Source organism: Mastomys coucha, unplaced genomic scaffold (genome assembly GCF_008632895.1).
Source record: "Mastomys coucha isolate ucsf_1 unplaced genomic scaffold, UCSF_Mcou_1 pScaffold14, whole genome shotgun sequence".
Lineage (NCBI taxonomy): Eukaryota > Metazoa > Chordata > Mammalia > Rodentia > Muridae > Mastomys > Mastomys coucha.
The window spans coordinates 24,962,712-24,979,353 of record NW_022196896.1 but is presented as its reverse complement, the minus strand read 5'-3'; the positions used below and the strand labels follow the sequence as shown (position 1 = coordinate 24,979,353).

Here is a 16,642-nt window from a genome sequence, read left to right as displayed (position 1 = left end):
TGGCATTGTCTGTCCTGCTCCATGGCACTTTAAGGGCTTTTCAACCAGGATTTTTTTTTTTTTTTTGTCTCCCAGGGCTTTTGTGATGCTAAAGTGAATATCATGTTCCTCTTCTTAAGGGCATTTAAAAGTATTATAACGATTAAAGTTTTAATTATTTCTCTATGCTATTGACATTAGTGATACATATTCAATGTAGAAAACTTTAAACAAATGAAAGAATGAACTAAGGCAAGGTCATCCACAATCCCTAAGGATAATAATAAACTGGCTTGGAATTTTAGTGAAATGAATACATGCTTTGATTCCTTGTTTGTTCCTTTAACATTTTATTTATTTTGACATTGGTACCCATGTCGCCTTACAGACCAAGTGCGAATTTTACTTCCATACTGGAATCAATTAGTCATGACACATCAGGATGAAAGTTAAAATTTCGGTGAAACGTAAAGCCTTAAAGAGGTGGGGAAACTAGGGAATAGTATGAGTTCTTTTGGAGCACTCAAAAGCAGAGGCTGTAATAATACTCCGTAGACCAAGCAGGCTGCTGGCGAGGTCTCGGAAGGCTGTAGAAGTTCTTGGCTTTCCTGCACTTGCAGATCTCATGTATTTTCAGCTTTGAGTCGGGACCGCGAAAACGATCTGACCTAGCTTTGCTGGCATCTACCACAGTTCATCTCCTCACCTGTGGGAGCAAATAAAAATCATAAAAGAAAACGCAGAGCAGAAACGAGCGGCAGAGATCTGCTCGGCCTCTGCTCTAAGACTCTTAAATGAGATCATCACAGACAGTACCGAGCTCGTCTGGAGCTGCTGATTGCCGCATTGCTATAGATGGGGAGCGAGAAGCTTCCGGAAGCTTGGCCATTCCACACAGGGGAGAGTTGACCTCTGAGGACTGTATTTCTGTTAGGTTTGTGACTAGAGATTCTGACAGTTGGAAAGGTAGGACCCGGCAGGCTGGTAACTAACCCGCTTTATCTCTGGTTCACTCACAGGAGTCCAAGTGAGGAGAGCAAGATGGTCTCTGTCCAGCTTCCCTTCCTGTGTCTTCTCACACTTTATTCGGTAAGCACAGAGGGGGTCTGCCGGATAGTTCCTGACATCCTCCCACTCCATATCACGGAAAGAACAGTGATTACCACTTTTTAAAAATTGTACAGAAAGATGTGATGTGTTCTTGTGTGATGTATGTATCCAGTGAAGTGACCACAAGCCCCATGGTTGCCCATCAGCTGAAGGGCACACTTTATCCTCAGCCCTTAGAAGCTAATAAGCCATGGAATAGCAAGCTTAGCTCTGTGGTTATAGCTTTATTTGTTTCTGTCTCTGCTGCTGTTGCCTAAACCCAAGACCTTGTACATAGACAAGCATTCTACCACAGAGCTATAGCCAGGAGTCTAGACTAAACAAACCCACACCTCACCTGTAGCTTCTGGTTATAGAAAAGAATTACAGCGATTTATCTATAAGTCTCTATAACCCAACTTTAAAAACAGTTATAAAAACCACCCACAAAAGCACATCAAGAAACTATTTTTTTTCTTGTTTTCAACTTCCTATGCTCTGTATTTTTATTTTCATAAATGGCTTGGAAATTACTAGTCAAATTTGCCCTTAGCCACGTCTTCTGTTATTGCTATTGTCTGACAGGCTTTCGGCACAGAACTGAATGGAAACTGGGCCCCAGCTACTAGGTAGATAGTGGGGTGTCATGTCTATTTCACTCACAAGGTTCCTGTGGTGCAGGAGGATGTCCAAAGTTTCACTGTCTTATGAACCAAGATCTCAGGTGTGGTTTTGCTTTTTTCCATAAAAGGAAGTTTTTAGATTGCTGTACTTAAAATCTTGCTTCCTTTTTTCTTGTACCCCAAAATCCTCCAAGGGATTTTAATTTTACAGTTTAAAAATGTTTTGTGTTTTTATTAGCATATATTACATATACATATACATATACATATAGTGCATATTTACATTTTAACACATTGCAAAATGTATGTTTAGCACCCCACCATATCATAGAACTGACCCAAGATTTCCAGAGCTTCTTTCAGGCTTGAGGAGGAGATTGCTGTTCAGTTCCTAGGAGAATTCTTACTGCCTGGGTCTGAATCGGGACCATTGCTCTTCCTATCTTTCTTGCCTACGTAACCATAGGAGGACCATCTGATGTTACCATCAGAGCCAGGTCATCACTTGTGGCTACAACTTGCCTATGATAGGAAATGGACTGAGTAGCTTTAAGCTTTAAACCTCAGTTTTCTGTCCTTTGGGCTGGGTCTAATCCTAGCATTCCACATAGAGGAGCTTTTGAATCAAGGAGCAGCACAGCCTAAGCTCTGACTACGTAAGACCAGCACCTACATGCATGTAGACCTGCTCTCAATAACGAACGAGGTCATCTTAACAGGCTTTTCTCCGCACCTAGCACAGAGATAGGAGGTGACTGCATGATTGTGAATTAGGAGGCAGCATTCAGATCAGAGAGAGTGGCTTCGGTACTTGGCTGCTGGTGGGCTCACTTTCTTCTTGTCTGAGGTGACTGGCCTTCCTCTGTGTAGATGGAAGCTGTCTTTTTGCCTCTATGCCGTCCTTCTCAGTTCTGGCCGTGTGGCTTGGTGATTCATAGTGTACACATTCGTTTTGAAATCTTTATAGCCCCAATAGTCATGTTAACGGGAGGGAAGGAAGATTCGTTGCCCCGATACGAGTAATGCAACTTTGAACCCTGGCACTGACTCTCCCTGCTGCCTAGCCTTGCCTGTGAGGGCTAAGGCTTTGAACCCTGGCACTGACTCTCCCTCCTGCCTAGCCTTGCCTGTGAGGGCTGTGGGCTGAGAAAGTTTCCATTGGTGTGGATAACTGCAAGGCTGACTGCTCGCTGGGTGGTCTCGGAGTCAAGCCTTGGAGCTTGCTGGTAGCACTGCAGAAAACTTGTCTTAGGTCCATCTCCGCGACACCGGAGGCTGTTCCCGGTTCTTCTGCCTCACCTTCTAGAAGTGAAGGAGCTGGAGAAGACTTGAGAAGAAGGAAGGCAAGGCTCCCGGAGGAAAGCAAGCTTGGAGAGGCGGTGGCTGGAAGTCTGGAAAATTACTGTGGAAGTTAAAAATGCTTTTAGCTGCAAATGACAGGAATTTGTGATTTGGAGCAACTTAAATAAATGAAGGGTTATTTCTCAGAGATAACAGGAAGCCCAAATGATAAATTCAGGGCAGGGTTCTGTGATAGTCAGAGGTGGCAACGCTTTTCTCTTTGGACCACTATCTCCTCACAGCCATAGCAGGGGTGGCAGCCCTTGGTTATGGAGTATCCCCCAGGGGTTGGAATGGTGGGAGCCACGCCTTCTGGCACATCCCTATTTCAGCCAACTTTCCTTTATCACCTTTGCATCCCCTGGTGGACAATAATGCCTGTGGGTTGAGAAGGCTGGTTCCAGAGTTGCAGGTTCAAATCCTGCTTCTAGTTACCCTGAGGGGAAATAACTTTTCTCTGCCTTAGTCTCAACAGGGCTAACTGTACTGTACTTTCTGCAGTACGTAGGGTTATTGCCAGGATTCAATATGCTTAGGAACTGCTCCCACGCATACATACCAGCTTAGCAATTATAAACTTTTCTTATCATCCTGGTCTGGATTTGAGTGATTGTAGAGCTGCTTAGATTTCTAAGGTCTTTCACTGCTTGAAGTAAACACTTTATGATTTCAATATTTGCAAATGAATATAAAGTGTTGATCAGTTGTGAGGTTTGCTGAAGTTCCAGTTTGACTAGAATTTACCATGTGATGGTGTGCCAAGTAAGCATCGTGCTAAACTGTCTACATATTCTTTCCCCTTCTGATAAATTCAACTGCCTTTGAGGTGACTATAGACTCCAGGTGCTGGGGACAGGTCACAAATGTCAATAGACCATTTTAAGTGGTGTTGGGTATTTCAAAAAGCTGGTGTAAGCACGTATAATTTACAAGGCAGAGTGGCTCCTGGGAGGCTGCCATCCCAGCCTGTCGCACCCTCGGTTTACACCTTAAAAGGCAGTAAGTCTCCTTTGTAACATGGAGTTAAGATTCTTCCCAAGGGATGGTAGCTCTCATGGTTAAATGAGCAAAAGCAATTTGAAACTTACAGCAGACTACTTTGGCAGGGTAGCAGAGTCCCTCAATAAACACTAGGCCAGTTTGCTTTCTGACCAGGTCTACATTGTTTTCCAGCATTGTGGAACCCTTGGCTCCATACATTGTTTCTGCAAGTGACACCTGTATATTCACACTCAGCATGCCTTCTCTCTCTTTGTTAACAGACCAGTGGATATGGCCAAGAAGGGAAGTTCAGCGGTCCCCTGAAGCCCATGACATTCTCTATCTTTGAAGGCCAAGAACCAAGTCAAATCATATTTCAGGTAAAGGCTGATCTCTGTTATCTTGACTTCTGTTCACAGTGGACCTTTGGCCTCATCTCTACTGAACAGCAGGGAGTAACAGGAAGGCGGGCAGGCAGTTTTTATCCTTTGTGACTTTGATGAAGCTGAATTAGCAGAGTGGTGTGGGCGTAGGGTGTGACCAGAGCTGGCATCCTTACACAGGCTCCCTTAATTACGCCTGTGGTCAGTGCTTCAGTTCCTCTCAGAGGAGGTCCCCTGAGTGGAAAAGCTACTGATTTCTTTGGGAGGTGCTGGCTTTCTGATCATGAGGACATCCGCTCACCTAGCTTGGCCTGTGAGATGTTTGAAGGGGGTGGGGAGCTTTTCTGTGTGGCCACAGCCTGACTTCCTGCCTGCCTACCTCTGAGTGCTGATTGATGCTCTTGGGTTGCCCAAGCAACGCTGAACATGTTAATCACTTTTTTCCATTACTGTGATGATTTTAGTTTTATTTTCGGTTGCTGTGATAAACACTCTGACAAAATCAACTTTCGGAAGGAAGGGTTTCCTTTGGCTCACAGTACGGGAGAGGATACAGTCCGTCATGGTATGGAAGGCAGGGCAGGAGGATTGAGAGCAGCTGCTCAAATTTCGTACATGCTCTGTAAGCAGAGAGAAAACAGGAAGTGAGGGTCAGGCTATGAAACCTCTTTCTAGTGACCCTGCGATGTACTTCCTTCGGTGAACTCCACTTTTAAAAAATTCCAAAAAAGGGCCACCACCTGGGGTCCAAACGTTCAAATACACGAGCCTGTGGGTGGCATTTCTCTTTCATTCATTCATTCGTTCGTTCGTTTATTTATTTATTTGTTTTTGTTTTTCGAGACAGGGTTTCTCTGTGTAGCCCTGGTTGTCCTGGAACTCACTCTGTAGACCAGGCTGGCCTCGAACTCAGAAATCTGCCTGCCTCTGCCTCCCAAGTGCGGGGATCAAAGGCGTGCACCACCACTGCCCAGCCACATTTCACTTTCAAACTACAATAATGGCAGATTACAGGGGGTGGAAGGAGAATGACTTAGAAAAAAATTTGACTATGGCTTCCATCCATGGTAACTTGGCTCCATTTTCTGGACCTGTGGCAAGGCAGGGAGAGGAAAGCTGCTTGGCCTGTGCTAACTGGAAGCAGAAAGCAGAAGGGTCTAGAGACAAGCCATGAATTCTAGAGGTACACTCTTCAACAGTGACCCATTCCTCCAAGTTAGCAGTTTTCAACCTGTGGGTTGCGATCCCTTTGGGGATCGAACGACCCTTTCACAGGTTTGCCTAAGACTATGGGCAAATACAGATATTTACATTATGATTCGCAGCAGCAGTAAAACTGCATTTATGAAACAGCAACAAAAATATTTTATGGTTGGGAGGTCACTGCAATAGAGGAACTATATTAAAGGGTCACAGCGTTAGGAAGATTGGGAACCACTGCTTTAAGTAGTCCTCACTTCCTAAGAACCCCTTCAGCAAACCAAGTCATTAATGCGTTTGTCACCTGAGGATGTTCACACTCTTACAATCTAATTCCCTCAATGGCATCACCAAATGGGGACTGAGCCTCCAACACATGAGCCTTATTAGGGGCAGGCAATTCATATCTGAGCAATAATCCTGGCAGGCAGTTAGGTACCCATGAAAAGCAGCAGAGGTTTGGGGTGGTGGTTCAGTTGATAAAGCGCTTGCCATACCAGGCATGAGGACCTGAGTTTGGATCCTCAGCACCCACATGTATGAAACACTAGATAAAGTGGCTCATACCTATAATGCCGTCACTGGAGAGACTGAAGCAAGAGGACCCTAGGGTTTGCTGGCCCACCTCTTCTTGCCCAGTCAATGAACTCTAGGTTCAGTGAGAGACTTTGCCTTGTAAAACAGATGGAGAGGGCCTAGGAGGTTGGCTCAATGGGTAAGGACACCTGTTCTGCAAGCGCAAAGACCTGAGCACTCACATAGAAGTCAGGTATGGGTGCTTGTAACTGTATCATTGGGGAAGAGGTAGTCAGCTCCTGGGATTGTGCTAGTTGGCCAGCCTACCCCACATCGCAGGCTCTGTATCCATGAGAGCCTCTGCCCCATGGGAAATGGGCAGAGTAATAGGCAACGATACCCAATATTCTGTTCTGCCTTTCTCGTGTGTGTGCAGGGAAATGAAAGCTATGTACTCACACACTCATGTACCCGTACCACATACAACATGCATCACATGAAGTAATGCGGAGAATAATAGGGACTTCTGATGTTGAACTCTTACCACACATGTATGTGTGCCTACACACACACACACACACACACACACACACACACACACACACACAAGGGAGAGAGAGAGAACATACACACAAGAATGGATACACAGAACACATAAATATGTGTATACCGTACATTTGAAGGGGGAGTGAAAAACCTTAGCTCTCCCCCAGCGTGTCACTGATATGAATTAGAGGGAGATGACATCCCCTAAAAATGCACCGGAAGGTCCAGGCAGAGCATCCTCTCTACATATGTGCATCTGCCTTCTCTTCCATCACAGGCATCTTCATAGCACAGACAAACAGTAATGACCTTGGTGGGAACACTGTCTCTCAGCTGCTCTCAAGCACGCAGTGTTTTTTCTCTTGTGCTGTTTTGCTCTCTCCCCTTCCCCCTCAATGTTACAGACTGGGGAGGTCAGCTCACTTTTCAACAAGTCTTAGAGGACACTTGAAGTATCCGAGCTGAAATCTGGAACAGGAGCCCTCCTTGCTCCCAGAGCCCATGTTCGATAAGCTTAAACTTCACAGGACAATTCACCAGTAGGTTGTACAGTACAACTGGGCTTGACTTAAGTTTCTGGCCCGAAAGATCTGTCCTTTAACTGAAAGCTTGACCAGGAGAATGCAGGATCCTGGCTAGGGGTCTGCAGCAGCACAAGTCTTTCTCATTTTCTACCGTGCCAGGGAGCTCATGTCAGAGTCTCCCTGACATTTTTTTTATCTATTTCCTTAGCACTTTACAATCTGATATGAAGTTTACACACTAGGCATCATATTTATTTATTTATTTATTTATTTATTTATTTAGCATAAACAGAATGTCTGCTGTGAGGTACAACCAATTTAAGCTCATCCCCAACTATCTTACAAATAAATGAGACTCAGACTGGTTATTTTATTTGGTTTTGACAAATAGAGGGTTCACCCCTAATCTACTCTTCTAACTGCTGCCCTGGCTACCTCCCCAGCACCGTACCCCAGATACTTGGTGTTTCTCCTGGCCATGTGCTCTTCATCCATCTCCCCTCATGGGCACTTCCTCTCTTCTTCCTCCTTCTCTGGTCTCTCCCCCAACCAGGTCACAGGTACCCCAAGTACCTCTAATCCCTCCAGTAACTGGCTGTAGCCAATTTTATTTAACCAATGGTTTTAAATAAAGGAACAAAATTTGCACAACAAAAGCTCGTAAACATCAGAAGTCACTCATAGGCCTAGACCTTCTGGTATAGAATTTATCATTACAATACATAGCAATAGACCAAACCTTAACACTACTGTACACAAAGCACCATTCTCAGTGATGGGGGCATAAATGATCTCCTGACCTGGTGAGCTTACTGCCTGAAGAAGAACTGAAAGCAAATCTTGTGAGAGGCTGGTGGTCAAAGGACAGCAGAAGAAAGAATGATGAATTTTATTTAGTTTTGAAATTGATACTTTATATATTTGTCATGTAGAAGTTTATACACGCATACACATTGAATTGATTACTATATGTATCAACTCAAATACCTTTTTTTGTGACTAAAAACTGTAAAAGAATCGATTTTCAAGGAAGATGGTAGTAAACGGACGGCTTTCAGCCTCTGTGGACTGAGTACTGGAAGGCGAGGCAGTATGTGCAGAAGGAAGCAGTCATTGGACTAGCAACAGGTAGAGGGTGGAGGTGCTTGTTTACCAAGAAGGTAACAGAGTTGAGAGTGGGAGTTGGTGAATATCAAAAGCCTGCATGCCGCTCAGCTCAGAATAGAGCAAATAGGCCGCTCATTCTGTGCTCACCAGTAGGTCCACTGGCTTTCAGTAAGACATGGACTCACTTCTCCTCTCATCCACATCCACACCATTTCTGTCTCTCATTAGAAAACAATTGGGCTTCCAAGGAATAATAATAAAATAAAATAAGATAAAACAAAAACTAACATATCAGAATTGGACAAAATAAACATAAACAAAAGAGCCCAAGAGAGACATAAGAAACAGAGACCCACTCATGCGCACACTCGGGAAGCCCATGCAAACCCTAGACTGGAAAACTGCAAGTCATCATATATGTACAAAGGGCCTGTGGGATAAAAGAAGAGAAATTATAAAAATATAATAAAAATAAAATAAGATAAAAATAAAAAAGAAACAGGAACAGTCTTGATATGGTACTGTGAGACACGGAGCCTCCAACGGTGTCACTGAGTTGATATAATACTGTGAAACATGGACCCTCCAACGATGTCACTGAGTTGATATGATACTGTGAGACATGGAGCCTCCAACGGTGTCACTGAGTTGATATGATACTGTGAGACATGGACCCTCCAATGATGTCACTGAGTTGGTTTTCTGCTGATCATGCAACCTACATGTTTGTTATTTTAACTTTTTGTTGATCTACAAAATTTTTCTCAGGCAAGTGAGTAATTTTTCGCTTCTGTTAGCATTGCGTGTCTGCATCTGTTGCATTGTCTCTTTCTTCCTTCCTTCCTTCCTTCCTTCCTTCCTTCCTTCCTTTCTTTCTTTCTTTCTTTCTTTCCTCTCTTTCCTTTCTTCTTTCTTTCTCTTTCTGTCTTCCTTCCTTCCTTCCTTCCTTTCTTTCTATATAGCTTCTAAAGAGTTTGTGATCTGATTTCTTTGTAGTTAAAGTTTACTTTTCCCAGTGTGCTAGCTGGGTTTTGTTTGTTTTGTTTTGTTTCTGTCAATTTGACACAAGCTAGGGTCATCTGGAAGGAAGAATCTTAATGGAGAAAACGTTTCCATAGGTTGGCCTGCTGCAAGCGTGTGTGGGCTGACTGTGCTATACTTTCACAGTACGTAGGGTTATTGCCAGGATTAAATATGCTTAGGAAGGCTCCTATGAATATCAGCTTAGCAATTAACATAACTGCATTTATCCCTTCCCTATCTTCTCTCCAAACCCTCCCACATACCCTCCCCACTCTCCTTCCAATTTATGGCTTTGTTCACTAATTGTTATCCCATGTATATAAATATATACATATACATCCTTACATATATGTATTCATTATATTGATATTACTAGGAGACACAGTCTCACAGTAAACTCCTAGATCCTCTGGCTCTGACCATCTTTCACCCCCTCTTCCACAGTGTTTCCTGAGCCTTGGGTGTGGGAGTGGCAAACACTATTCTTTATCAAATAGAATTTCCCTGACATCCAGTTATGCTATACCTGGGCACATTTCCAAAGGGTTGTGTGTTCTACAAGGGGTACTTGTGAACCCTTGTCTATACTGTTCTGTTTGAAGTGGCAAGGGCATCTGAGTTAGGTCCATTTCCACTTAGAATTCATCTTTAACCTTTTGGTTATAAAAGCAGATTGTTACTTCAGATATTTTTAAAGCCCCTAATTCTGGCTTGCTATAGGTCTCTAATTTCATCCCATTGTATAAGTGGGAATATTTTTGTATGATTTGTATCCTTTAAATTTTTTATGACTTTATCACCACATAGGATTTATCCTGGAGAATATTCAGTGGAGTTTGCTTGTGTTGGACGGAATATTCTGTTAGGGTAGCTTCAAGTTTGTCTGTAGTATTATTCAAAGCTTTCTTTCCTTATTGATTCTTGATTTGCTCTATACATTATTGGAAGAGATGTCTTGAAATTGTCAGTAATGATAGTTTCATAATCCTAATATTTCTGTCCACTCTCCCAGTATTTGATGCACTTTACAGTCTCTAACATTTAGATATGCAAATGTTTACAATAGCTACAGTTTCCTTACATATCAACCCTGCTCTAACATTTAGATATGCAAATGTTTACAATAGCTACAGTTTCCTTACATATCAACCCTGCTCTATCTTGTCTTTCCTTTTGAATAGGGTATCATTCTGTAGCTCGAGCTATTAACTCATTCTATAGCCCAGGCTAGCTAGAAATCTTTTTTGCCTTAGCTTCCTGAGATTATAGGTATGAGCCACCGGCCTAGCTTTTACTTTTTATCTATAACAAGTTTGCCTTAAGCTCTGTTTTGTCTGGTTCTCGCTTAACTTCACCCTCACTTTGGACAATTGTTTTATTGGATTAGAAGCCTTACTTGTCTCACCAATTGTAGCACTTGGGTTGTGTTATTTACAGCCCTTGGTCTTACTGAGAAATCTCTTCATATTATTGAAAAGTTCTGTGTGTCACGATGCTTAGATTTACTGGAGTCCTTCCTGCTGTTTTTCAGGGTACTCTGTCTTTCAAATATTTGATTGTGTTCCATTTAGGATCATGTGTCTGTGCTTTCTTCCTTCCGGAGTTCACTGAGTTTCATGGATGGGTCTATGAGCATTTTCTTCACATTTGGGGAGTTTTAGGCATCCTGTCTTCAAATAATCTTTTTGTCTCTTTTCATTCTTCCTCCCCGCTTGGGACTTTTACAGCACATGTATGCACTTGCTTGATGGTGCCTTTTCAAGCCTTCATTTTTTGTTGATATTGGTTTTTCTTGTTTTTTGTTTTTTGTATTTTAAGGTAGGTAGTTCACTTTTCAAGTTCACTGGTTTTCCACCAGCTCAAATAGTTTTTCAAGTTCTCTCAAATGTTTACTTTAACTAATATACTTTCAACTCCAGAAATCCTACTTTAAAAAAAAACAAACCTTTTATGTCTGTATTCTCCATTTGATAAGACTTATTTTTATGCTTTCCCTAGTCTTCTAGAGATGGTTTCCTTTAGTTCTGAATCTATTTAAAATAGATCATTTAGGATCTTTAGCAAGTTCAACATCAGCGCTTCCTTAGGAACAGTTTTTGTATCTACAATGTACGTTACTTACTCATTTAGCTGTATGTCACACAGTCATTTATTGAAGAGTAGACATTTTAAATGATGTGATATGGTAATCTAGGCATCCCATTGTTTCCTTCCTTAGAGCATATTGCTTCTACTTCTTGTTTAGTGGCTTTTATGGGCTAAGTCTGAAAAGTCCGTATTCATTGTTACATTCAGCCACTGAAATTCCTGCTCAGCATGGTGCTCAGTTAATGACTGGATGGAAATTATGTTAGGTCCATTGGATCAATCAGTCTCAGCTTTCACCAACAGGCACTCGGAGCATGTTAGAGCACGCCACCAGCAGTAAGCTGGAGAGTTTACAGCTTTGGCTTTCCCTTCACATCAGCCAGGGATGAGGGCTTAGAGCCTTCTCTGACCTTTCCTGGCCGTGCTGGCAGCTCCGATAATGGATGATGCCGCCAAGGACTAACACAGGAGGTTTGCACAGTCCCCTGTAGGCAGTTTATTCCCTAGCCTTTCCTTTAAATGTGTGACCAGTTTCTCATTTGCTTCAGCCTTGGTTCCTGTCTCAACCTCAACAGTAGCCATTGCTGACAGGTCTGAAGATTACTTACTTTAAAAATATTTTTATTTATTCTTGGAAAATGTTACATGTATCGTTACATGTATCATGGATACAATGTATCTTGATCACATCCATCTCTCACTCCCCACTCCAGTTTCCCCATCCCAGACCCTTCCTAACGAATTTCCCAAACAATTTCGTCTTCTTTTTAAATGTTTATTTTTAACCTGTGACTCCAAGTAGAGCTGCATATCTGTGTGCATAGTATAAGGTCATCCATTGGGGCACAGTGTACCAGTGGCCACGCCTCTCCTAAGAACAGTGACTCTCCCTCCTTGTAGCAACCATCAACTGCAATACTTCTTAAGTGAGGGCTGGGCCTTCGTAGCCCTGCCCCCACCCATGGTGGAATTTTAACTTAGTCCATGAGTACAACATCCATGTCTTATCCAAAAGACAACACACACACACACACACACACACACACACACACACACACAGAGGTATATCCAGTTTCTCTTCAGTGACATACCCTGTTCCCTAAGCCTTTGGGAGATATTTTATTCACAACAGGGGCTTGTTGTATAGTCCTTGGGTTGGCCTGGTGCTCACTATGTATCCTAAGCTGGCCTCAAACTTACAGCAATCCTCTTGCCTCAGCCTCCTGGGTGCTGAGATTGCAAGTGTGAAGTACGATGCCCACCAGTTTTGGATGGGTCTTTTCATTAGAAGTCTGGGGACATTAATAGTGATGAGAACTGACTCAGATTAAATAAAGACACCAGCAGGCTCCATAATGATGGCTCTCCAGCAGTGGCTTTTTGGGAGTTCCTGTCCTCTCTGCCCATTGCCACACTGTGCTGGTGAGGCTGTCCTGTCCCTTCTATCCTCTGTCACACTGAGCTGGAAGGTCAGTGGGGTAAGGCAAACTAAAACAGTACAGGTTGTTGCTCATTGACATCCAGGAGGGTTTTGATCAGTTCCGATGCTCTGGCAAAGTTGATAAACTGGTGTTTGCCACTATCTACCAACATTTTCATGCTTTGATGGGGGAACAGCAGGGTCTCACTCCACCTCTCCCGTTGACATCAGACTTGGCTTAAGACACTAACAGCGGCACTGTTTATTAATAACTGTGTAATAGCAACTAGCAAATTTGTAAAGCCCTGTCTACCCATGCTGTTCTCGCCTCGTTTGTACACATTGCTGACACGTACACTTCTGCTTCTGAGGCAACTATGGCCTGGCTTTACTCTTGTGTACTTTTGTTGCTTTACACAATATTGTGTCTTTTGCCCTTTATAATGAAGCTTAAAGGGTCAATATTGATCATGCTGTATGCTTTAAGAATTCATGAATTCATAGATATCTGAGTTTTTAACTTTGCTAACATAATAAACATTTCCTCTTGCACTCTAAGAATGTAATTCATGCTTAAAAATTCCAAGACAAATTTTGTGTATCATTGTTTAGTATCAAAGACTATACTTTATACCTCAAGTCATTTCCAGATGGGTCATATAAATTATATCCTATCAACAATATATCTATTTCTTTGCAGCCTTATATCCATGAGATGAACTTATAATTACTAATGAAGTTGAACAACTTTTATTCTTAGTTTCATGCAGAATTCCTAATTTTTTTGCTGCTCTCTTAAAAGGAGCTGCAACTATCTCATTAAAAGTTGTTGATTAGTTTTTCTGTGTTGTAAAAAGTCACTATGAAGATTCTCATTCAGGAATATGTGGCGTAGAAGGCACTTGTGGACTGTTTTCCTTAACTTGTGTCTCCACCTTTGTCACAAGTATTAAAGTACTGAGTGACATCTTTTGGGTTTGGTGATAAAGCTAGAAATCTTAATGTTTCTTAGAGGCTGGTGACATCATGGCTCTGACATTCAGTGAAAACTATCTTTTAGCCTTAGCTACAGTTTAATGCACCACAGTCTTTCCTCCACGTATTGGATAGTATGAGACTTTGTTTATTGAGAGAAATGTGTTCTGAGTGCTGCACAAAGGATGCACAGACAGTATTTTAGCATTTGCCACCAAAAAGGGCTTTGGGTTTCCTATTCGGCGTTTGTACAAACGAAAAATGGAAATTGGAGTCTTTCTACGGATCTACAGCACTGTGCTCTCCTCAGAACCTGATGGGATTTTTTTTTTTTTTTTGCTTTTTTCGCAGTTTAAGGCCAACCCTCCAGCCGTGACTTTCGAGCTAACGGGAGAGACAGATGGTATATTTAAGATAGAAAAGGATGGGCTTCTGTATCACACAAGAGCCCTGGACAGAGAAACAAGAGCGGTTCATCATCTGCAGGTGAGCTGAGACAGTGGGATGACCCTCAGTGGGACAACACGAAGGCTTCTGGAGCACTCTCAGTCCCCAAATTCCCCAGCACCTTCATCCCTTACTTCTTGTTCAGCTCTCCTGATGTTAGTGCAAAGCTGCAGTCCTCATATGGCCTCCATCCCTCCCTTCTTCCCTTCCTCCCTTGTTCCCTTCCTCCCTCCTTCTTCCCCCTTTCCTTTCCCCTCCTCCTCCTCACGTCTTTGAAACCAACTACAGAGGGCTTTTTGACCATAGTAATCCAATTTACACGATCAAAGTCCTCAGATGGCCATGCTCACTTGGGTACTGGGGCTGAAACCCAGCTCTGTGCCTCTGATGCCCTGGTGCTTGGTGTGTGGGCCTCACACCCACTATGAAGTCAGTGCTTCGCAGAGTCACCGCAGCTCCAGAATGCAGAAAGAACTCATGGTCCTCCAGGAAGTGCTCTTCATTTCCTTTCCCCTATAGTTTCCTAGTGGGTTTCTGAATAGCTAGAAGGGCAGAGCGCTAACTGAAAAGGAGCAAGCTGAAAGCATCTTGTCTGTCACTTTTCACCATGGGCTCTGTAGAGCCATGACCACTATGCTAACTCTGAGGCGTCATAGCACACCATCATATGAGTAATGTCCTGTGTCCAGTACCCTGCACATCTAGAAAACCACGGCCATCATCATCCTGGCTTAACTGATTGGACCTCTATTTTAGCAGTACATAATTTGGGCTTTTGTGGGTTCTTCATCTCCTGTACTCACCAGGTCATTGGTCTTTTGAATTTTAAGTTCCTATAAGTGACTTTTGGGTATATATCTGAAGTCCAGAGTCACAAGGCAGCTTTCTTTTCTTCAACAACAGCTTGCAGCCTTGGATTCTCATGGAGCTATAGTAGACGGCCCAGTTCCCATCATCATAGAAGTCAAGGACATCAATGACAACCGACCCACGTTTCTCCAGTTGAAATATGAAGGCTCAGTGAGGCAGAACTCTCGCCCAGGTAAAACGGGCAGTCTGAGTATGTCTGTGGAATGATGGAAGACTGGAATTGTGTGGCTGGCAGTTGTCACTGTAGCTCCGCATGTCTGTGGAGTGATGGAAGACTGGAATTGTGTGGCTGGCAGCTGTCACTGTAGCTCCACATGTCTGTGGAGTGATGAAAGACTGGAATTGGGTGGCTGGCAGCTGTCACTGTAGCTCCACATGTCTGTGGAATGATGGAAGACTGGAATTGGGTGGCTGGCAGTTGTCACTGTAGCTCCACAAGACTTTCTATCTTATGTACATTTCATAGCAATCTGAGTGCTGTTCTATCATGCCAATTATTGGACCAAAGTCGCTCATCCTTGGCCCTGTTTAGTCTTGGGCACTGTAGAATGTTTGAAAGTATCTTTGACTTCTATCTATAAGATGCCAGAAACACTCCCCTCTCTAAGCTGTGACAATAAAAAAAAAAAGTCTCTAGAAGTTCTAGAGAGATGGCTCAGCAAGTCATTTTGCTCTTCAAAGGATCTGCATTCAATTCCAAGGACTCATGCTGGGCGGCGCACACATTGCCTGTAACTTTAGCTTTAAGACATTCAATGTTTTCTTTTGGCCTCTGTGGGCACCCACATTTGTGTGCACATTCCTCTCCCCATAGTTAAAAATGAAGTAAATCATTAAAAGAGACTCTAGATCTTGACAAATGTACAGTGAAAGTCAAAACTCTTGATTCTTTAGTGAACTCTCAAATGCTCCACAGCTGGAGAACACCCAAAGACTATCTGGAAAGATGAGCTTGCTCTCTCATATCTTTGTGGGATCCTCTCCTTATGGCTGTTCCCCAGCTGTGGCCCACTCCTTCTCCATGTTGGCCTAATCTCTATGTCTAGACCCTCGGTATTTCCATCCACTCATATCAAGGGATCATTTGTGTGACTCAACGCTTTTCTTAGTCTCCGGTAGCCAAGCACCCACTCAGGGATGGCTGCACTATCCCTGTCCCTTGTCCCTAGGTTGGAACACCAATGACTCACTTACTAGATTTTGCTACATAAGAATCTTCTAGACAGAAACATCTTTTCTCTTCATGAATCAAATCTCTTGGAGAAGTGATTTTCAGAATTGGGGAGCTCCTGTGTTATCTTAAAAGTTGGAGGGAGCACACACAGAGTTTTAAGCCTGTGATTTTTTTCCTAGTGGCATCCTGGTCAGTGTTCAGTAGCTGCTGCTCCTGAGGTGTCTGTGAGGAAGTGTGGTTTGTGCCCTCTGCAAGGTTTCATGGCATAACTATTTACCATAGCCTACTTCAAATCACCAGTGCTATTAGTACATGAGTTTATAGATTTGGGTCTGGTTAGTCAAATCAGCAGTGCT

The 16,642-nt window shown here is 43.0% G+C and overlaps 1 protein-coding gene across 5 annotated transcripts in view; it reads left to right on the top strand.

Annotated features, from left to right (window-relative positions):
• Cdh17 (cadherin 17) overlaps nt 1-16,642 on the top strand; it is a 66,725-nt gene that overhangs the window by 16,571 nt on the left and 33,512 nt on the right. For 4 of the 5 annotated variants that reach the window (XM_031368773.1, XM_031368776.1, XM_031368775.1 and 1 more), the window contains 4 exons: nt 999-1,068; nt 4,295-4,393; nt 14,147-14,281; nt 15,146-15,284. In XM_031368773.1, the coding sequence (XP_031224633.1) occupies nt 1,021-1,068; nt 4,295-4,393; nt 14,147-14,281; nt 15,146-15,284 (421 nt within the window). In that variant the 5' untranslated portion in view covers nt 999-1,020. Of the gene's footprint in view, nt 1-957; nt 1,069-4,294; nt 4,394-14,146; nt 14,282-15,145; nt 15,285-16,642 lie in introns of those variants that run through there. The other variant, XM_031368774.1, reaches the window with a different exon arrangement.